The following is a 23,023-nucleotide window of genomic DNA, read 5'->3' as shown; positions in this document are numbered from 1 at the left end:
GGAAACCATAGTTGATTGGTGGCCAGTGGCCTGGTATCTGGATGGGGCCAGGGTCACCAGGGGCTGGTCACTGCTCCAGCTCCAGCATCAACCCCAGCTCTAAGAGTCACTGGGGAAGGGGGCTGGAGTGGGGTTCAATTACAGTGACGATAGGGAAATGGGGGCCACAGGGAAATGGGTGCGGGGAGTAGAGGAGGTTCAGGAGGTGGGTTGAAGAGGACCACGTGCTCCCATCCTGACAGCCTGGGGTGGCCGCTCCCTTGACGGGCGTGCGTCTGTCTTGGGGACTCAGGGTCTCTGAAGTCAGGTCTCCTCTTACTCGAAAGCCCCCTGCCTCCTTGTTCTTCACTTGAGTGACTCCTTACAGGGCAGCACGTGCTATCCTGGAGGAAATGGAAACCCTCGGAGGTTCTCTGGTCGGGGAAGGGTGGAGCGGAAGTGGACTAAGAGGGGCTCAGCAGTGGGAGAAGGGGGAACTGGCCCGGAGTTCTCCAGGGACAGGTGTGTGTTGTCCTAGCCTGTGCTCTGGGAGTGACACCAGGTGCATTGAGATTTCAGTACCCAGCATTTTTGTGACTGAAATAAAGAAAATTCTGATTTGGCCCTTGCCTGCTTGTACACATTAACTGCTTGCTTTTTGCCCAGCATCCCTTGTTCACACAATATGATCATAAGCTGCAGATGTCCTGTTTCTTTGTCAAGAAGGAGGAGGAGATAACTTCAGAGTCACAAAAGTATTTTGTAGGAGTGAATGTCTTTAAGGACGTAGAGACCAGTTCCTGTTGCCCACAAATGTGGTTGCTTAAGGTGTTACCTGAGACTGAAGAAACACAGACTTTTCCCCTGAAATGCCACCTCCCTCACTCCTTGGCCACATAGAAACTCCCTGCTTCATCCTTTTGCTAACATGGAGTTGAGGGATTTTCTCTCCTGCCTTCTTACTTTGGCCAAATCAAACAAATGTTTGTCTATCCTTAAGCACTTATGTCTCAGTGGTGGACCTCAGCTGCATATTGGGCACATGAACCTGAATCGGGGGTTCTACAAAGAGTCTCACATGCCACCACTCAACAGCCCCCTTGAACACCTACTGTGCTCGGTGCTGGGGCCCCAGACCCAGAGTTCCATGTGCTCCTCCTTTGGAAGAGCAGTCCCTGACTGAAGATGTTGTCACGAATTTTTGGATCTTGAGGGAGCCACTGGGACCAGGAATGGAGGGGATTGGGCTTGGGGAGCCACCTGCCAGGGACTGACTCTCCTGGAGGTGGGGGACACTGAAAACCCTGGATCCAGAACCAGGAATGGGATGGGGTTTCTAGGAAGAGGGGATTCTCTCCTGGCCCCTCCCCCAAGTGCCCTGACCCTGATATTTGATCCAGAGTAAGGAGAAGGGGCATGAGGAATCTGGCTACTCCAACCCAAGGCCCCTCTCCCCCTCCATCCCTTGTTGGCCCAATAACTCTGTCACTTGAATCCTGGGTCCCGGGATGGGGGCCTGGGTCCAGTGGGCTCTGAGCTCTCCAGGGAGGAAGCCCACCTATGTGACACAGACTCCAAGGACTTCCTGGGTATTAAGTAGGGTGGCAGGCCAGGTGACATGGGGGACAGAGTACGGGGTCTTTGAGGTGAGCCTTCAGGTTGCTTCCATTAGGGCGCTTGTGCACTGCTATGGCCCTGTGGGAAGAAGGGGCGCTGTGGTCACTCCTATATCTTTGCTCCCACTCACCCCTAACACACCCGTCCTCCCTCTGTCCTCCAGCCCTTGGTCCAGATCCTGGGCCTATTTGAGGTTGCTGCTGCCACCAGGCCACCTCTGCTGACCACATGGAATCCCCAGTGTCCCCTGCCCCTTGTTTTCTTCAAGGGGGTCTCATCTACAGTCTGAGCTCTGGGCTGGGCAGGAACGAGTACCCCCGTCACTTGCTTCACCTCAGGAACTGGCCTGGGTGGCTGGCATCCTGTGCATGTTGAGGGGACGGTGGTGGGGATGCCAGTGGATGAACAGATTAAAGATGGCTGGGTCTAGGGCCACCCTGCTCAGCCTCATGGGTGGGCCTGTGGGGAGGAAGGCAGAGTTGGGGGCACTCATCCCTGGCCCATCCACCTTACACTTTGCATCTCATGTATCAGGTGACATATGCCATGGCCATGTGTGGTGGGCCTGGCTCCTGACTTTCCTAGGCCAAGGTAGCTACAGGCTGGTGTCTTCTAAGAAGGAGCTGGTGAACTCCATGGGTGGATGGGATTTGCCATCTGCAGAGGTGAACCCAGGCCCTGAGGCTGGGTATTTGGTCCCCTCCCACACTCTCATCAGAACCTGGAGTCCTGGAATATCCTGGGAGCCTTTCCTCCACATGGAGAAAGACAGGGAGGCCTGTAACCGGGGCAGTGGGATGAAGTGGGTGGGCGTGGCCAGGTGGCCTGAGGGCAACAAGGCACCTGGGGTCCAGAGCTGAGGTCTGGAGTTGGGCAGGCCAGGTTTGAATCCCTGCTGTGGCCTGTGGAAGGTCACTGAGGCTCTCTGGGCTGTGGTGTCACCATCCTGGGGTGAGGATCACAACAGGATCTTCCTCTAAGGGTGGCTTGTCCTGGAGAGCATTTAGCCTCAGGGGGCCTGCTGGAAGACAGTGCCCTGGAGCTGTGGCTAAACTCCCAGTGTCTTCTGGAACCCCAGGAGGAGGAGGGGCCACAAAAGACCAGGGACAGGAAGGGCTGGGGCTGGACTGGGACAGCGTCCAGGAGTCGCTCAGTCTGGACTGGGCAGGGCACAGAGAAAGGAAGAGGAACTCGGGAAAGGAGCTGTGGTTATCTGAATTAGGCCCCCCGGGACAGTCATGTCCCAGTCCTGGACCTGTCTATGTGTCATGTTGTGTGACCACAGGGACTTTGCAGATGTGATGGCGTTAAGGAGTCTGAGGTGGGAAATGATTCTGGGTTATCCAGGTGGGTCCAAGCTGGGGTCTTTATAAAAGAAAGAGGGAGGCAGGAGGGTCCGAGTGAGAGACATGTGGGGATGGAGAGAGAGGAAGGAAGAGAGTGAGAGAGGAAGGTAGGGAGGGAGAGAAGAGCAGGAGACAGATTTGAAGAGGCTGAGCTCTGGCTCTGAAGTTGGAGGAAGGAGCCAGGAGCTGAGTTTGTTCTCTAGAACCTGGAAAAGTCCTGGAAACGAATTCTCCCCAGAGTCCCTAGAAGGAGCCTGCCCTACTGGGACCCTGATTTTAGCTATCGAAGACTCATTTTGGACTTCTGACCTCCAGACCTAGGAGAGAGTCAGTGTGTGATGTTTTAAGCACTAGTTTAGGGGTCATTTGTGATAACAACCAGAGGAAAGTCAAACAGAAGCCATGGGAGAGACTCCCCAGGATGCCACGAGGGCCCCCCTCCCAGGCCTCACCCATCGTGACCCAGGCCTGACCCCTGCAGGCGCCCCCACTCTACAGAGGAGGGACCATGCAGGGAGGGCTGGGTGGAGCTGGGTCGTGTTCTCTCCGCCGACACCTTCCTCTCAGAGAGCAGCTGGAGCCCCAGACTCAAGGAACCTCACAGTCCTGAAGACGGACCTGGTTTTCCAGTGAAGGCCTGGGATCCAATGGAGAAGTGTTCCCAAAAATGAAGTTCCCAAAGATGGCCAGTGACTTTTCATTTCACGCACTTGAGAGAATCACCATGTCTTAGGGCTGCCAGACAGTTACCTGTGCATGCCTCAAGGTTCAAATGCCATTACTACTGAGGCATTGGAGAGAACATGTTCCCACTTTTAGTTGTGAAGAGATCCCTGGCCTCAGCCTTGAGAGCACCACCTTGCCTTCAGCAAAGGGTTTGTTTAAACTTACAGAAATGATGAAGTGCGTATTACCCTCCTTGCACTAGTTCCTAGGGAGTTCAGAGCCTGTCTTTTGCAAGTGTCTTGAGCCTCCTGTAGGTCTTTTGTGTGAATTTCCTTTCTGGCTTCCTCCAATTCCTCTTAAATGTCTGAACGTGCTGTCAGGTGCGGAATTGAGGTGGATCCCTCATTTAAGAGCTTGAGAAGTCAGTGGTGCTGGAGTGTCCTGGACAGTCTGGCTCTCAGGGATGAAAGGGAGGGGGCGAGGGTGGGTGGGAGCTGAGCTGGGCACAGAGGGAGGAGGGCCAGGGGCAAAGAGGCTCCAGGCCTGGAGCAGGGTTTTCAGGCTGGGAAAAGAGATGGTGGGTGAAGGATCTCTGTTAGGGCAGAGATAAGAGTGTGTAACTGGAGGTCCAGCCAGAGACAACTCCTTCCGGGAAGGAGGCAGGGAGAGGGGGGCTGTGCTTTGAGGAGAAGCGGGAGGAGTGAAAGGGCAGAGGGAGGGACTGGTGTTCAGTGATCAGATTTCTCTTATCCTGGCCTGTTTCATCAGGAGACACCCTGGGAGGCTATGAGACTCTCCTTCAGGGCTACTTTCCCACTGGATGCCAGGATTCCCCCCACCCAACACTGAGAACGCAGGGGAAGCCTCAAATTATATGTGAGATAAAAAAGAGAAGGAGCAGGATTTCTGGTTGACAATGAGGATATTTATTGAGAAGGGATGGATGACTTGGGATGGGGAGAGAGACCCCTCCCCTGGGATCCTGCAGCTCCAGGCCCCTGTGGCTGGGGTAAGGGTCAGGGGCCTAAGAGCATTCTGCACAGGCCACTGTCTTCTCCACGGTTCTCCCTTCGTGCATGACCTGGCAGCTGTAGCTCTTGTGGGACTTCCACTGGTCCGCCGTCAGGCTCAGGTAGCTGCTGGCCGCGTACTTGTTGTTGCTCTGTTTGGAGGGTGTGGTGGTCTCCACTCCCGTGTTGACGGGGCTGCCATCTACCTTCCAGGCCACTTCCATGGCTCCCGGGTAGAAGTCATTGATCAGACACACTAGTGTGGCCTTGTTGGCTTGGAGCTCCTCAGAGGAGGGCGGGAACAGAGTGACCGAGGGGGAAGCCTTGGGGTGACCTGCGGGGTGGATGAGGGGGAGCGGGGGTCAGAGTCCTGGTGTCCACCTGGGGAACCCCTGACCTCAGTCTTGAAGTGGACATGGGACTAAGGCCTAGGGCAGGGACCTCAGGCCGAACACTTGCTGGACTGAGGTCAGGTCAGCGGTGAGTGAAGACACTCCCTCTCAGATGGGAGGCTCTTCAGTGCCCCCCACTCTTGGGGAGTCACAGACCCCCTCTTGGATCTGTCTTTCATATGTTCCATCACCTACAGACCATACCTGTGCTCGCTCCACACTGGATGGGATGGAGTCCAGGACCACATCTCACCCTGGGTATCTGTCTGTCTTGGGGGTATCTGTCTCAACGCCTCCTACCAGTTCCCCTTGTTCTCGTCTTTTCATACAGGGCAGCTGTTTGTCCTGGGTTCTGGCTCTTCTCTCTCACGGGAGTGGGTTTCTTCCCCACACATCCCCCTGGTGCCATCATTGCAGCCCCCACCCCACCTCCCTGCAGAGACCCCTCTGGTCTGCCTGGTGAGAGAGGGTGTCAGTCCCGAGGGGTGGATTCCAGTAGATCAAAGACTTCCAATTGAGGACTTTTTTTTTTTGACTCCCTGAGTTGAATGTGGAACTGTGTATGTTTGAAAGAGTTTTCATGTTGTGAGAAGTTACATGGGGGATCTGACTCTCCAGTGGGTTTTCCCTGACAAGCAGGCATCTGTTCCAGTCACTGTCCCTACCAGGAGTCCTTATCCTGGCCATCTGCTTTGGGGTCTTCCTCCAGTGGAGGAATTGGTAAGGGTCCATGTTTAGGGCCTGTTTTCTGAGACCCACGACCCTGTCCATGGTGTCCTGCCTGTCTTGGGGGAGGGAGTGCGACCCAGCACTGTGGGGCCACCTTCTCACGGGATATTCTTCCTCTGTCTTTTCCTCCTCCCATTTCCTTCCCCATCTCTCCACATCCTCAGTCAGAGGCCTCTTGACACTGTTTAACGCAGCCCCATAACTGGGACCTACAGAGGACAGAACCACAGGAGAGGCCAGAACCCCAGGAGAGGATGGGTGACAACACTGACCCAGAAGCCCAGGCGAGGAGGGGCAAAGATTCCAGACACCCAGGCAGGCTGAGACCTTCGCCTTAGAGAGACAGGAAAGGGAAAAATCTCCCCACATTTCACTTGGGATCTCAGAGAGGAGAGAAGCGGAGAAACTTACCAATGGCGGTCAGCCTGGTGCCTCTTCCGAACATAACACACAGTGACATAGCCCCACACACAAACCCCTCCTGACACACCCAACCTGTTCCCCGCTGCAGCTGCTTGGGCGCCCAGGTCCAGCGGCCCTGTCATGAAGCAGGTCTGGCCGATAGGAGGGTGAGGTGGATGGCCCCTCCATGCATGCATGCACACTTGACTGCAAGTTAGGGATCCCTCCACCCTCAGAGGGAGAGGGAGAGGGGAGAGGGAGGAGGCATGTCTGCACATCACATCTGGGTCCCCTGCCACTGTTTGTCCTGGAGGAAGCCATGTGTCCCAGCTCAGCTCCTTTGGAGACTGTCACCATGGAAGAAGTCAGAAGCCTGTTTGTGCCACACAGAATGTGGAGCTGGTCCCCATTGGAGAACCGAGTCCTCTGGATGTCCAGCACAGCCCCAGTGGGATGCCCATGTGGCAGTGATTCTAAATAGCACAGGAGAGTGTGTGTGCGTGTGTGTATTTGCACGCAGGCAAGTTTGTTTGTGAATACCTGTGTGCCTGGAGATGTTCATGTGTGTTTATGTTTGTGAATATGTGTGTATGTGTGTTTGTTTCTTTGCCCGGGCCCCCCATCCTGTGCTACCTTCCAGGACAATAATCAGCCCGGTTCTTAGATCCCACATACAGCTCTTAAAAAGACCAATTGGTTTACAGGCACGTCTCTGGCACCACTCCGGAATCTCTTGATTGACCTTGACCTCCCCAGCCCCACTGACCATCCATGGGTAACTGGACATTAGGTATTTGAGATGTGGTCAGTTTTGGACTGACTACTTAGGGGTGAGCGTGGAGTTGACCCTTATTTCCCTGGGCACTTGAATATAACAGGGACACTGGTGACACATGTGGGACCAAGGGTACCCAGCTGGCCTGTGGGGTGTGTGACTTGGGTCCAGATGATCAGGGTCCAGGCTGTGCCTGCTTCAGAGATAGATGTGGGGGTAGAGGGCAGGGTCCTGGGAGTCAGGAACAGGGTGGGCCCCTAAGGAGTAGGGGAGACCAAGGGCCCATGGACTGGAAAGGCTGCTCCTGCCTGAGAAGGAAGGATTCCTTGAGAGAGGGAGACTGTCCAGAGAGTGAGACCTGATGATCCGTGGAGGGAACTCGTTTTCTGGAGGCCATGGGGAACCAAGGAGAGGTTGCCCCAGGCTGCTGGAGGTGGACATGTCCACACAGGCACAACACATATAGGAAAGAGGGGCAATCCTGGGACCTGCTTCTCAAGGCTATGTTCTGGAATATTCTCTGGGCCTTTCTAGGTGGTGGTGGAACTACCTCTCAGAAACAATCCAGACCCCATTCTCACAAGTCTAAAATAATTTTGTTCATCTTGCAGGTTGGACCAATTTCGGGTAGAAAATGTATAAACAGAAACAAAACACAAAACCCAAGGTTTTTGGTTGACTGAAGATATTTATTGAAGATTTCTTGAGTGCAGGGAGAAGGGCTGAATGGCTTGGGATGCAGAGAGACCCCTCTCCTGGGATCCTGCAGCTCCAGGCCCCCGTGGGTGGGGTGAGGGGTGGGAACCTATGAACATTCTGCAGGGGCCACTGTCTTCTCCACGGTGCTCCCTTCGTGCGTGACCTGGCAGCTGTAGCTCTTGTGGGACTTCCACTGGTCGGACGTCAGGCTCAGGTAGCTGCTGGCCGCGTACTTGTTGTTGCTCTGTTTGGAGGGCGTGGTGGTCTCCACTCCCGCGTTGACAGCGCTGCCATCTGCCTTCCAGGCCACTTTCACGGCTCCCGGGTAGAAGTCACTGATCAGACACACTAGTGTGGCCTTGTTTGCTTGGAGCTCCTCAGAGGAGGGCGGGAAGAGAGTGACCGAGGGGGCAGCCTTGGGCTGACCTGCGGGGTGGATGAGGGGGAGGGGTGTCAGAGTCCCGGTGTCCACCTGGGGAGCCCCTGACCTCAGTTTTCAGGTGGATGAAGGACTAAGGATAGGGACCTTAGGCCGGGTCTTGCTGTACTGAGGTCAACTTGGCAGTGGTGGGGACTCTCACCTCCTGATGGGAAATTCCTCAGCATCTGAGGACTGAGGAGTATCAGGCCTCTTCTGCTCCAGCCTCATCTTCAGATTTTCCCCTCCTTATCACCCAGCTCTCACTTCACCTGTGCTCCCTGACGCTGGTTGGGTTCAGCCATGGGCCCTCATCTTTCCTTGGGGGACGTCTCTGTCTGAACATCCCCTGCCAGGTCCCTCGTCTGGGTCTATTCACGAGGGCATCTGTGTCCTGTTTTTAGGTTCTCCTCCCTTTTGATGAGTGAATTTCTTTCCCATTTGTCCCCCTGGCACCATCATTGTGGTCTCTGCCCCACTTTCCCACAGGGGCCCCTTGGTGGGGATGGGGTGTCAGTCCCAGGAGCTGGCTCCCTGGGAGTCCAGGAGATGGAGGGCTTTCATGTGAAGTATACTTTCTGTTCTGAGCCTAGCGCTGTGTCTGCTCTATGGGGTCTCCTTGTCATATTGGGAGATCTGGCTGTGCTAGGACATCTATCTGTCCTGACTGGTCCCTGTCACCTGTGCCCACCAGGAGTGCCTCCCTCAGCATCTGCTTTGGGGTCTCTCCTTTTCGGTAGGATGGGAAGGCTCTAACCTTGGCCTGAATATCCTGAGAAGCACCCTGTCCATGGCAGCCTGTCTGTCCTGGGGGAGGAGGGACCCAGCACCCTGGGGCCACCTCACAGGACATTCTTTCTCCATCCTTGTACCCCTTCATTTCCCCAAGTCCCCAGTCAAAGATGTCCTTTCTTGGTTTTTAAAGCAGCCCCATTGTTGGGACCCAGAACCCTAGGGAGCTGAACTGTTTCCAGCATCCTTCCCCTGTCCCACGGCCCTGGTGCCCTAGACAGAGCCCCTGCTCTGCTGGTCTTTGGGGCCTGGAGCCTCCGTGTGAGGGAGCAGAACATCCCAGAGCCCAGGGGAGAATGCCCTGTAAGTGACAGCGGCAGGTTCAGGCCTCAGCAGGGAGCAGGAAAGAGGTCACTGGGATCTTCCCATCATGCCCCACCAAGTGCCTAAGAAGAGACAGGCTGGAGGAGTTTAGAGCCAGGAAAAAAGGCAATGGTGGCAGACCCCAGAGAGATTGAGACCCCTGCCCTAGAGAGAACAGAAAGGTGAAGAAAGTCTCCCCAGATCTCACCCTAGACCCAAAAGAATAGAAAAGGGGACTCACCAAGGACGGTCAACTTGGTGCCACCTCCGAACACATTACACTGTGATATAACCCTGCACACAAACCCTCCTAATACACCCGACCCAACCCCCCTGGAACCCTGCAGCTGCTCACAAGATGCAGGGTCCAGCCCCTTTTTCTCATGGGTGGGTGAGCCACAGGTGGGGTGAAGGGGTCACCTTCTACTGACCCGAATATCACTTCCTTGGGGGCGTGGGAGTTCATCCACCCAAGTCATGGGAAGGGTTGACAGGTCTGTGTGGAATTGTCTCCCAGGTAATTGCATTTCTGAGGGGGAGTTGGGTGGCTTGGATCAGCTGGTGTCAGGAATGCCAGGGAGGAGGAGGAGGTGAGCGGCTGGGTGATACCACTGACATGGTGCATCTGGGACCCCTTTGAGAAGTTGGGAATGGTAGGGAGGGTCCTTGATGCCCCCCACATTCTCAGCACTGGAGGTCATGATGGGATAGGCTTGGAATCAGGAATGGGGGTTTGTGGGGAGAATGACGTTGACCATAGGGACACAGACCCCACTGTAAGGCCTGAACTCCAGCATCCTTGGCCCAGCTGTTCTGAAGGAGCAGCTCACAGGTCACTGCCCAGGTCCCCCTCCTGAGCCTATGGGGACAGCTTCCTACCTATGGGCTGTGTGTGCTGGATGAGAGCTGCAATGGCCCAGAGGAGAGCTCCTCAAGGGAGGTCATAGGCCTCACTGGCAGTGTGGTTTCCTCCAGGAGCTCTAGGTGTGTGGGGTCTCTGCGTCCCCTTCAGCTCCCTCGGCTTACACACACTGCCACATGTGTGTGCTGCGCAGTCCCTTATATGCACGGGTGACCTACACTGCCTGTGCTCAGGAGTGTCACCAGCACGGGGGGTACCCACAGTGGATGGACATGTGCAGTGCGGGGCCTGGACATACACAGCCTGGACCTGCATCCTGGTCTGGGCCCATTGATGACCTGAAGAGCTCACACCTAGGACACACACCTGGCACCCTGCAGTCTCCAACAGTATTCCCCACAGCGAGCACCTCCCCTGACTGCTGAGATGTGGCCTGCTCATCCCTGATCAGAATTTCGTCCCCATCTTCTGTCTTACCCTTGGCCTGGACAGAAAACCCTGCCCCAGCCTCCCATATCCAGGGGTGACCCCCTAGTCCCAAAGCCTGGAGACTACAGGTCCCAGATTTGCTTTGCTCATGTCCTGACCTGGGCCTGACTGCAGCCCCTTCTACCTGGGCCCTTCCTGATCCTTCCAGAAAGATGCCTAACATGAACATGTATGTTTGTGTGCATGGTGTGCGAGTGCACGTGTGTGCGTATTATAGCTCAGATCCCATGTTGAGTTCTTCAGAAGACAAATCAGCTTCACCCAAGCTCCTGGCATAACCCCAGAATCTGACTCTTGACTTTGAACTCATCAGTCATTTGACCGCTTGTGCACAGCAGGGCATTAGACTTTCATAGTGGCGTCAGTGAGGAGCAGAGCTGACCCTTGTCTCCTATGAATGTTGAATACAGCTGGGACATCCAGTGACACCTGGGGTGAGAGGCACCCAGAGGGGGATGTGGGGTGAGTGACTAGGGTCGAGGGAGTAAGCGTCCCATCAGTGATTGTTACAAGGGGTTTTGTAGGGTCCCTGGGATGACGGGAACAGAGTGTGCCCATGGAGAAGGGGAGATGCTCTGGGCTTTGATGAAGAATACAGGTGGGGTGACCACATGGCCTTGGAGGGGGATGTACAAACACCTTGAGAGAGGAATGGCATCTGGACGGTGAGGGCCAAGGGCAATAAGGAAGGGAGCTGAGATATTCTCCCAGGCCGTAGGGATGTAAGGAGGGTGTGTCCCCGGGCAGCCAGAGTTGGATGTGCTCACAGGGCAGCAGGGAGCACAGTGGAGACATGGGTAAGAATGAAGATGCCTGGGTCCTTCTGAAGACTATTTGCTTATTCTGGAACATTCTATGGGGATGAGGTGATGGAAAAAGTATGACTCAGAGAAACATCAGGATGCTCCCGGGGAGCATTGTCACAAGTTCAAAGGACTCTGTTCACCTTTGGTTGGAGATAATCAAATTTAGGATGGAAAGTGGATAAACAAAAATGAGCAGACAGCATGTTTTCTGATTGACAAGGAGGATATTTATTGAGGGTTTATTGGGTGTTGGCAGAAGGACTGGATGACTTGGGGTGGGAGGGAACACCTCTGCCCTGGGATCCTGCAACTCCAGGCCCCTGTGGGTGGGGTGAGGGTCGGGGGCCTAAGAACATTCTGCATGGGCCACTGTCTTCTCCACGGTGCTCCCTTCGTGTGTGACCTGGCAGCGGTAGCTTCTGTGGGACTTTCACTGCTCAGGCATCAGGCTTAGGTAGCTGCTGGCCGCATACTTGTTGCTCCATTTGGAGGGTTTGGTTGTCTCCATGCCCTTGGTGACGGGGCTGCCATCTGCCTTCCAGGCCACTGTCACGGCTCCTGGGTAGAAGGCATTTATGAGACACACCAGTGTGGCCTTGTTGGCTTGGAGCTCCTCAGAGGAGGGTGGGAACAGAGTGACCAAGGGGGTGGCCTTGGGCTGACCTGCCGAATGGATGGGGGCAGGGGGTCAGAGTCCTGGTGTCCACCTGGGGAGCCCCTGACATCAGTGTGTGAGGGGTGTTCAGGCCCCCCAGTGCCAGTGCAGGACCTCTCAGATGTGGTCCACAGTGTCTCAGAAGGGTGTGACATGATGTTCCTAAAATAATTCGGTCAGTCAGAAAACCTCTGAGCTTGACCCCTGCTCATCGCCTGCTTGGAAACCTTCCTAGGACTTGGGCTTTTGTACAGACAGTGGACCTTCAGTTTCCTGGCCCTGCCTCACCCTGTCATCCTGACGTGGTCCGGCTCTGGCTGTGTTCTCTGAGCTCTGTGAGCCTCCTGTCAGATTCAGTGTGGAAACTTTTCTCACCTGACATAGCTGCTCGGGGTTAGGGGAGAGTGGGTCTCTCACCTAAGGGCTCTGTTTGTACCCACATCTCCTGCAGCCTCTGCAGTGGAGTCAGGGCCTTTGCTCACCCAAGTCCCACTGTCTGTCTGTCCTGGACTCTTTTTCTGTGGAGTCTGTGTTAGAATCTCTCTGTGTTTAGGGTCAATCTACAGTTTTTGTGCCTTGGGATCTGCCTGTCAGTGAACTCAGTGGTTCCTGCTTCTACGGGTGCCTCCCATAGAGACCCAACAGCCACCTCCCAGAATGCCATGGCCTTTCGTGACCCTTCGCCTGGCTCCTTCATGTCCAGAGCCTTTCCCTCCCTCCTGACAGGGCTTCAGGGGTCCCAGGCCAGCTCAGGGCTCTCTCCTTGGGAGCCCACAGAAACCTGGAGAGGTCCCTGCACCTCCTACCTTGTTGCCAGCCTGGATCCGGAGTCCCACAGTCCAGGGGACTGGGCCCTGAGACTCTGATTTTCCATTTCCCAATCTTGGCTTTGAGGGTTTCAGGTCCTTCTAAAGTCTCCCAGATGGTCACTTCTTCAAGCCCCTTGTTCCCTCTCCCCCATGAGATGGGACCTCAGTTTCCCTTGCACAAAGCTCGGTAGGCAGTTAGAAGCCCAGGCGGGGGGAGGACAGAACTGAGCAAGTTTTAGGGAAGCAGCCTGGCCCTGGCAGACAGACAGACGAATGAGTTTCAGTAGCTCATCCAGTCTGGTGCCCTACCTCTGAGGCCAGAGGTGAAGGGGTCTTGGTGACCCACTGAGGCAAGGGTCTGAACAGGGAGGGGCGAGATCCTTGACCAGGACCTAGGCTCCAGAGCGAAAGCTTCACCACAAGTCAACAAAAGATACAGAAAAGAACAAAAGCAGCAGAAAATTTCTCAGTACTTTGGGGAGAGCAGGGAAGGAGGGGGAAGAGACTCACCTAAGATGGTCAGCTTGGTCCCCTCACCGAACACCCAATGCTGTGACACAGACCTATACAAAAACTTTCCCTGGACGCCCCTACCCCCAACCCCTGCTGCAGCTGTGATGGAGGAAGCTGGGGCCACTGCTCCTGGTGGCATCTGCTGATGAGGGAGTTCACACAGCTGCCACACTCATCCCCACAGAGAGAGGTTGACAGGTGACATCCTGTGACCAGCAGCAGGATCTCTAGAAATCCTGGTTCCTGGAGGACAATGGATTTGGTTTTCCCAGCAACCATCATGTAGCCATGGGGATGAGTTTATTGGAGGGCATTATGTCACTAGGAGTGAACTTCTGTGGTCAGGGAAAAATGGTTTCCCTGGTGGAGCTGACTCAACACTGACTACTTGGTGACACCCTGGGTGATGCAGAGAGTACCCTCTCCCTCCAGGGAGAAGCAGGTTACCCTAGAGTGCGGCGTCCTGGGAACCTTCCCATGAACGTAGCTGTGACTCCAGGAGTCTCAGCCCCACCTTCCCTGGGCTTGTCCTAGTTGGGATGGGCCTGGTCAGTGAGGCCTGGCTGGTCCCCACTGGAAATGCCAGCCCCATCCTCCAGGTCCAGGGTGAAACGGAAGGATCTCTTGCACCCCTCAACCTGTTCTGATATTGGTGGGTGAGGTGGGGCAGTGGCTGCCATTGTGTTATTGAAATAAGGGGGACATAAAGGAGCTCCCGAGTGTGGTCTCCAAATATCACCTTCTGCAAAGGGACGTGAGATCAGTGCGGTATCCCAGGCGTGGGGCAGGAAAGGGACATGATGAGACAGAACCTCTCATCCTCTGAGAAATCAGGAGCCACGGAAGCTCCTGGGGTAATGGGAGAAAATCAGATGCCACCTGAGGAGGTGCCCAGTGGGTAAGTGTTCATGTTTTGTAGCCGCATTGTCATTGCCAATTCAATATAACCACAGTGGAACCCGCATGTCAGATGTCCTCACGTGCACACCAGCGGTTTGCCCTGAAGGATGTCTAGGCATCAGATCATCAGTTATCAAAGTGTTGAACAAAAGGGAAGAATGTACATTTTTTCCTTTTCCCAAAGCATGAAGCACACTCCCGAGTGCACAGTGCAGCTGCTGGGCCCTCCCTTCAGGAAGCCCTCAGGAGGAGGAGGTGAACTGAAGCCTCGGCCCTCTGCCTTCCTTCTCATCTGAGGCACAAAGTTATTGATCATTAAATGCAGCTGATATCACTAAAGGAATGACAACACAGCATGGGTGGCTTTTCCGGAAGTAGCTACATGTCCTGGGAAGGGATTATGCCAATGTCCAGCTTGAACCCCCTTGAGTCTTTTGATGCTAGAACCATTTTTTAGGAAAAGAGAGGTTGAGGGAAGCACTGGATTCCTCTCAGGGAGGCGGCGGCTGCATCCAGACTGTGGGACCAGCTCACTGCTCCTGCAGCTCCTGCCTTGCCAGGGAAAGCCAGAGGCATTTGGGAGACACCTGCAGATGGGATGGGCCTAAAAACACATTCACCAGTGATAACATCAAGTATTTAATCCACATAGAAACGAAATTAAAACTATGAATATGCAGCAGCACCACAGAGTCAACTAAAAAGAGACACAATGATATTCACAAGACATTTGATGAGACCCTCATTAACTATTTTTGATGTCAAGAAATCCTTGAATTCTCTCCAGTTAAGTGTGTGATGACTAGCATTTGCTTCACGCCCTTGCCTGAGGGAGTAGTTTAGTTATTCTACTGTGGGTGGGTCCGCATTATCTGAAAATGGATGATGCTGGGGACCGGGTGAGGGGAACCTTGGAGTCATTACTATTCTTCTGTAACCCTATTTTTGTGTTCAGAGGTGTTCATCATAAAAACGTACAACAACTTATAGAGAGGGTGAAGCTTGGGACCGTGTCTCCCATGGGCTTGAATTTTCATAGCTGTGAAATGAGTCACACAGAGGCGGAGGAACTCTGGGTGCCTGAAATTCAGTTCGGCTCACGGCTGTGATTTGGGGCAGGGGTGGCTGCGATTGAGCTCCAAAGGGGCCCCTCTCTTTCTGCATCATTGTGGAAAATGTCCCCAGGCCTTGCAGCTCTGTCCTTGCCCTGGCTGGCCACCCAGCAGCTGCTGCCATGTCCCTGATGAACCAGAGACAGTGGGGTCCCAGCCCGATCACTATGGATTCACCGAGGCAGTCAAGGCCTTCAAGGGACCAAATTGCCCGCTGTCAGGGACCCTGGGATGAGGGTGTCTCTGAGTGAGGCTGCACGTGCACCATGGTGCAGGGCGTGAGGGGACGACGGAACAACGTGAGTGACGGAGGGAGTGGGGCCTGGTGGTATGAGGGTGTTTGGGGCAGTTGAGGTCCCGTGGAAGCCTGACTTTGCCTATAGCCCCAAGGTCACACCCACCCTGTGCTGACCTTGTGTGACCCAGCCTTGACTCTCGTCTAGAATGAGGCTCTGACACAGACTGTCCCCGACAACCATGGGATGCCCATTCTGTGCCTGGGACAGTGTCTTTGCTCATTTGTCTCAGTCCACCGGAGTCCTCCCCTCACACAAGCTGAGCGTCGCAGGCTCAGCCACACACCAAGCACACACTCACTCCACCCTAGAGCCTGACTTTAGAATTGGGAACTTCATGGTTGAGATCTCAGCCACGTGCTGGTTAACTTTGAACCTCTAAGCCCATTTGATCACAACTGGTCACCTGTGTGCCCCAGCCTCACCCCAGGTTCCAGAGCTAGTGACATGAACACCAGTATCCTGCAGAGCATGCTAGGGCTCACTGAATTGGCTGGGACATTGAGCAGGATTCTGGACTTTCTGTTTCCCTGTTGCAGGGCTTGTCAGTGTCTTTGCTTAGCCAACCTGTGTTGTGAAAATCTGTGAAATTCACCTGTGAGTTTCCATTCTCAGTTCCTTTCCACAAGTTCCTGGTGATGGCACCACCACGGACTTCTCACCCAATAAACTGGGCACCAGGATTTTCCTCATCCCCACTGAGAATTCAAGGAGGTTGCAAATTAAATATTAGATAAGAAATGAAAAGAGGGAGCAGGATTCCTTGTTGCCAATGAGGATATTTATTGAGGGATTTGAGGGTGCAGGGAGAAGGGCTGGATGACTTGGGGTAGGAGGGGAGACACGTGACCTGATCCTGCCGGTGTAGGACCCCGTGGGTAGGTGAGGGTCGGATACCTAAGAACATGCTGCAGGGGCCACTGTCTTTTCCACGGTGTTCCCTTCCTGCGTGACCTGGCAGCTGTAGAGGTTGTGGGACTTCCACTGTCTGGCACCAGGCTCAGGTAGCCTTGTTGCTCTGTTTGGAGGGCATGGTGGTCTCCACACACTGGGTGATGGAGATGTCATCTACCTTCCAGGCCACTGTCATGGCTCTCAGGTAGAAGTCACTCATGAGACATACCAGTGTGGTCTTGTCTTGGAACTCCCTGCCTCTGGGGTCAGAGGAGATGAAGGTGTCTCAGTGACCAGCTGAGGCATACAGGAGTTCTGAATAGGGAGGGGAGAGATTAGCCTCCCAGGACTGAGGTTCTAAAGGAAACCCTGACCACAGGCTCTGGCAAGTCACAGACAAAGATCGAAATCAAAATAAAATTGCCACCAACTTGGCGAGAGCAGGGAAGGAAAGGGAAGAAGACACTCATCTACAATGGTCAGCTGGGTCCCTCCACAGAATACCAAATGCCGTGACACAGGTTCATACAAAAACTCTTCCCTGGGGCCCCCAACTCCCCCTCCCCATCCCCCACCTGAAGCTATGATGCAGGAAGCCAGACCACTGCCCCTGGCGGGCATTTGCTCAGCAGAGTCCACACACCTGCCTCCCCTTCTGGAGCTGAGATGGGATGGTCAACCCCATGTATGCAATAACGGGATGTCTGGAAATGGAGAGGCCTGAGGAAGTTGGTATCTGGATCAGATTTTCCATGTGACTGTGACCCAGGAATGGGAATGAGCTCTTTGGAGGGCATTTGCTTCACGAAGGAGTGAAGTGACACAGAAGGGGACAGGGATTGTCTATACTTACAGGGTTGTAACCCTGATCTCTTGGTGTGACTGCAGGGTAAGAGCTGGAGGCGTCCTCAAGTGTCCCCAGTGAGTGCCTTAGAGGAGGGGCAGCTTGCCTCACAGCCAGCAGTCATGGAAAGCTCCAGTGTGACCACAACCACATCTCCAGGGGGTCTCACTTCTATCCTCCTGGTGTTGTCTTAGTTTGGGATGGGCTCGCTAGGTTCTAGTATGAAATGCCAGCCTCAACCTCCCGGGAGAAGTCGCAAGCAAGCCCCTGTTACCCTTTCAGGGTCTCGTCTCATTTTTGGGTATGTCTGGAGTTTCTGACTCAAAAGGGCTGTGTGAGTAGCACCCCAAGTGTGGTGACTAAATCCCACCTCCCACTTATGGGGACCAATCCACTTGAGATTAATGGGCAATTCCAGACACAAAGGCAGGAGAAAGATGTGCCCAGGACAGATTGTGAACAGAGAGCAGAAAGCTGTCAAGATCTACTGGGTTCTTTCAGGAGGATCCTGGGGCCACCAGAAGAGGCACCCAGTGGGCCATGGTGGGTCATTGTCATCATCAATAAAACAGAACTGTGGTGGACTCAAGTGAGTCATACACAGTAACATAACTGAGCTCACCATGAAATAATTGTTCATCTTCACAGGATGGCAGGCAACACGGTCATCATTATTAAGATGCTAAATGAAAGGAAAGACGCAACATGTCTATGCTATTTCTTACTGAAATAAGAATCGTACTCCCAGAGGAGCACAGAACATATGAGGGCACACGCTCAGTAGAAGGAAAAGGTGGTCGAACTGAAGTGCGGTCACCTTGCATCAGTATACCATCTAATGGCACTGGATACTAAGTGCAAAGCCCAGCTAACGTTACAAATAGATGACCCCATATGGGAGCCCACTGGCCAAGCGGTCTTGCTGAAAAGTCACACTGAGCCTTGTTAAAACTTTCTGTCCAAGAACCCGTTTTCAGGAAACACAGAAGCAGAGAGGAGCGCTTGGTTCCAGCTTGGGGAGGTAGCAGGCTGCATCCTGACCGTGGGAAGGTCCTGGGACCAGCCCTCAGCTCCTGTAGCTCCTGCCTTGCAAGGAAATTAAAAATCAACTAGGAAGATACCTGCAGACAGAACAGGTCTGAAAACACAGCCACCAGTCACAATTTCCAACTGTATGGAATCCTCATAGAAATGAAATGCAAAACCACAAAATAACAACACAAACCCAGGTCTAGTGAAAGAAACATAGGACATTTGTGAAGTATTTGATGGGAAACATCCTTTTTTTTGATATGAAAGAATTTTTGACAATTTCTATTTAGGTTTGTGAGCATGTAGTTTTTTGGGGGTCCATATGTTTAGAGACACAAATGGAATGTTTAGTGGGCATGATGTCTACAATTTGCTGCAAACAACTGTGTAAAAGAGGTTACTTGATTGTGGGTGGGTCAAGTTGAGCTGTATTATCCTCATGTTTTTAAATTTTCTTACTGTCAGTTTCCTATAATGTCTTACAAGGCAGTAATGAGAGAGATTAGTTTTGGGACAGTACCAGGGGACATCCAGAGGGGAGTCTGGCTTCCTACCCAGCAGGGCCATTGAGAAGGTGGAGAGCAATGCGGTCCTCTTTGCTATTGGAGTCTCAGCTTTCCCATCCATGAAATGGGGCCAGACAGGGTAGTGGGAATCAGGACCCTTAAGTTTCTTTCTAACTTGTAGGTTGTGATTTGGGGCAGGGGTGGCTATGATTAGGCTCCAAGAGGAGCCCCTTCTCTGCCCGACTATGGCCCTAGAGTTCCCTGCCCTTGCAGGCTCTGTCTCGGGCCTGGCCTGACCACCCAGCAACTCTGGTGAAGGCACCTGCCACATCGCTGATGTGCTGGAGGCACCAAAAAGGGGCCTGACAGCGCCCAAGACTGATGAGGAGTGCTGGGAAGTACATCTCCCAAGGCCATCTCACCCACTGTCGGGGACCCTGGGACGATTGTGTCTCTGACATCAGGCTGTAGGTGCATATGGAGGGGCTGAGTCACATGAGTGAGGGAGGGAGTAGGCCCTGGTGGGGTGGGGTCTAGGACAGCTGAGTCTTATGAAAGCCTGACCTGCCTGTAGCCCTTAATTCACACTTACCCTGCCCTGACCTTGTGTGACCTGGCCCTGATTCTTGGGTGAAGATGATTTTGACACAGCCTCCATCAGATAGCCAGTGATGCCCATTCTGTGCTTGAGATGGTACCTTTCTCATTCAGTCCAGTCCACCTGAGTCCTACCCTCACACAGGCTGGCCATCGTGGCTCCAGCCATAACCATAATCTAACTCTACTGTGTCCCCTGACTTTAGAATTTGAGACTCTTCATGGTTGAGATTGCAGCCCTATGCTCTCTTTCTGACCTGGCCAGTGTTAACCCTGAGCCTGACCCATTTGATCACAACGAATCATCTGTGTGCCTCAGCCTTGGCCCATGTCCCAGCACTAGTGACATGAATATCAGTGTCTTGAAGAGCACCCTAGGGCTAAGTTGGTTGAGACAGTGAATAGAACTCTTGACTTGCAAGGTTATATAAAATGAACTGTTGGCTGGGCGCAGTGGCTTACACCTGTAATCCCAGCACTTAGGGAGGCTGAGGCGGGCAGATCAAAGGTCAGGAGATCGAGACCATCCTGGCTAACATAGTGAAACCCCGGCTCTACTAAAAATAGAAAAATTAGCCGGGCATGGTGGTGGGCACCTGTAGTTCCACCTACTCGGGAGGCTGAGGCAAGAGAATGGCGTGAACCTGGGAGGTGGAACTTGCAGTGAGCCGAGATCACACCCCTGAACTCCAGCCTGGGCCACACAGCAACACTCCGTTTCAAAAAAAAAAAAAAAAAAAAGAGAAAAAAAAGAACTGTTTACAACTGCAGGACTTGTTAGCATCTTTCATAGCTAATGTGCATTGTGAAAGTGAGAACAACACTAAAAGGTTCCATTTTGCAGCCTTTTCATGTCTCCCTGGTGATGGCACAACCATGGACCCCTCACCTAGTAAATGGTCTCCTAACTGGATATCATGGATGGGACAGGGAAGTTCAACCCTGTTGCTGCTCTGATCTTGGCCTGGGCTCAAGGGTTTTCCGTCTCTAGTCCAAAGCAGGGGTCCTGGAACACTCCTCGTTTCTCCCTGATACCCCGCTCGGGGCCACCACTCTGTCCTCACTAGGTTCCACATCCTTCCCAGGTGGGCAAGAACTGCATTTCAGGACCCACTCTGCAGGGACAACTTTCTGCTCTGGGTCACGGTTCCCACTTGCACAGGGAGCTCACCTGGTTCCCTGGCAGGTTGGGTAGGGTGTGGGATGATGGGGGCGTGGGATCTCACTTCAAACTGCCCGTTGTCTCTGAGCAGTGACCCTTTAGCAAAGGCACATGACCAGACAGATGGCACATTGGAAACTGGGTTCTATGTGATCAGGTCTTCACTGAAAAGTAAAATTGAGGAGGGTGTTGGACTGGTCTGAGCTGATGCCAGGGTCATGGGTATGGCGGAGAGTTGGGGGAGGGGTGACTGGGAGAGGAAGGATCCTCTGAGAAGATGACTTGGGGAGGCTGTGAGCCTCCTCCGTCGGTTGAGTGACTTTCCCACTGGGTGCAGAATTTCCTCCACTCTAAATGGAGAGCATGAGGAGAGGCTAGAATTTATAGAAAAGAAAAAGCGAGATAAAAACAAGATTTCCTGATTGCCGTAGAATATTGTAGGGGTTGATTGAGAGTGCAGGAGAGAGGCTGGATGCCTTGGGGTGGGAGGAACCCCTCCCTGGGATCCCTGCGGCTCAGGCCCGTGGGTGGGGTGAGGGGTGGGAACCTATGAACATTCTGCAGGGGCCACTGTCTTCTCCTGATTGCCTCCTTAGATGGGTGACCTGGCAGCTGTAGCTCTTGTGGGACTTCCACTGGTCGGACGTCAGGCTCAGGTAGCTGCTGGCGGCGTACTTGTTGTTGCTCTGTTTGGAGAAGTTTTGGTGGTCTCACTCCAGCGTTGACAAGCGCTGCCATCTGCCTTCCAGGCCACTTCCCGCGGCTCGGGTAGAAGTCACTGATCCAGACACACTAGTGTGGCCTTGTTGGCACCCAAACTCCTCAGAGGCCCGGGAAGAGAGTGACCGAGGGCAGCCTGGGCGACCTGCGGGGAGTGAGAGCTTGAGGAGCAGGGGGTCAGAGTCCCGGTGTCCACCCGGGGAGCCCCTGACCTCAGTATATGATGAGATGTTGGGGTACGCTTGTTCCGGGGCTGTGCGTCCGAGGGTCTGTGCCGTGCAGAGGGGTCAGGGTGTTTTCCACCATGTCCTGATCTGCAGTGGGAGCTGTTTCATCTTAGACACCTTCTGATCACCTGTCCTGAGATCTCTCGGGGTCTTGGCCTCCCACACAGACATCTGACCGTCAGCGCCCTGACCCTGCCCTCTCCTGCCATCCTGACAGGGCCGCTTCTGGGTGGCATCTGTCCCCTGAGCAGATGAAGAGCTGTGTGTCTCTCCTGCACAGCGACCTCTGAGGTTACTTTTCTGGCCTGGCTCCCCTGCTCTGTGGGATGCTGGGGCGTTTTGGTCCCTCAGGCTGTTCCAGCCAAACATGAGTTCTGGAGTCTGTGTGTGGGGCAAGGGCCTGGGGGTCAGAGAGTCTGTCTGGTGTCCTGGGGTTTCTCTTATTCCACGGGGTCTTTTCAGCATCACCCGTGGCTACCTGGTCATAGCAAGCGAGGGCTTCCCGCTGTACTCTACCCTCTGATCCCCCTGGGCACAGGGGATATGTCCTGAAGAGACCCAGGAGCCTGCCCGTTCCTCACATCCTCTCCTTTGGAGACCCTTTCCCTGGCTTTCTGGTGTCCAGAGTCTGCTTCTCCCTTCTCTCTCCTGACTGGGTTTCCTGAGTCTCAGGCTGGCTCAGGGCTCAGTCCCTGGCAGCCCCAGACAGCCAGGGCAGCCCGTCCACCTCGTACCTCACTCTGGGTCTGGATTCTGGTCCTGGGTCCCAGCCCTGGGATTCCTGAGCATCAGCCCCGAGGGCACTGGGTCCGTCTAAAGTCTCCCAAGAGGTCCCCCCCTCGGACCCCTTGTTCCTGATTCCCCAGGAGATGGAACCGAAGTAACCCAAGAGCAACGCTGTTCTGACAAGAACCCAGACTGAGGAGGCCAGAACAGAAGAACGCTTAGAGACCCAGCCTTCCTCTGGCAGATGTAGAGACAGACAGACAGACAGAGAGGAGACAGACAAATGGGGCTTAGGAGGTCATTCTATACAGTCCCTTCCCCCTGTGGTCAGAGGTGAAGGGGTCGTAGTGACCTGCTGTGGCAGGCAAGGGTCTGACAGGGAGGGCAGAGGTCCTTGCTCAGGCCTGGGATCCAGGGAGAAAGCCTGACCACAAGTTGAGCAAAGACGCAGAAACAAACAAAAACAGCAGAAATTGTCCCAAGAGTGGGGAAGGAGAGGGGAGAAGAGACTCACCGAGGACGGTCAGCCGGGTCCCTCCGCCGAATAACCCACACTGTGACACAGGCGCATACAAAAACCCTCCCTGGGACGCCCCTACCCCCAGCCCCCAGTGCAGCTGTGAAGGAGGAAGCTGGGGCCACTGACCCTGGTGGCATCTGCTCATGAGGGAGTCCACATGGCCCCCCCACTCAACCCACAGAGAGAAGGGGACCGGTGACATCCTGTGACCTGCAGCAGGATCCC

General features: G+C 54.2%; 1 long non-coding RNA gene and 2 gene segments (V, D, J or C); all 3 read right to left on the bottom strand.

Moving 5' to 3' along the window:
- Positions 1 to 4,511: 4,511 nt before the first annotated feature.
- LOC101016593 lies at positions 4,512 to 7,484 on the bottom strand. The segment is given in 2 exon segments: positions 4,512 to 4,952; positions 6,151 to 7,484. Coding segments are annotated over 2 exon segments (369 nt in total).
- A 100-nt stretch (positions 7,485 to 7,584) lies between these two features.
- Positions 7,585 to 23,023, bottom strand: part of LOC101024006 — a 644,330-nt gene continuing 628,891 nt past the window's right edge. The window contains 2 exon segments of the V gene segment in view: positions 7,585 to 8,041; positions 9,370 to 9,405. Of these exon segments, the coding sequence occupies positions 7,722 to 8,041; positions 9,370 to 9,405 (356 nt within the window).
- Positions 11,490 to 17,001, bottom strand: LOC108580857. Its single transcript, XR_001892403.3, has 2 exons — positions 13,260 to 17,001; positions 11,490 to 11,843 (listed from the first exon to the last, which is right to left on the bottom strand). It is a non-coding gene; the product is annotated as an uncharacterized LOC108580857 (long non-coding RNA).

Source organism: Papio anubis, chromosome 16, assembly GCF_008728515.1.
Source record: "Papio anubis isolate 15944 chromosome 16, Panubis1.0, whole genome shotgun sequence".
Taxonomy (NCBI): domain Eukaryota; kingdom Metazoa; phylum Chordata; class Mammalia; order Primates; family Cercopithecidae; genus Papio; species Papio anubis.
Note: the sequence above shows the minus strand (reverse complement) of the source record. Positions and strands in the feature narration are given on the sequence as shown.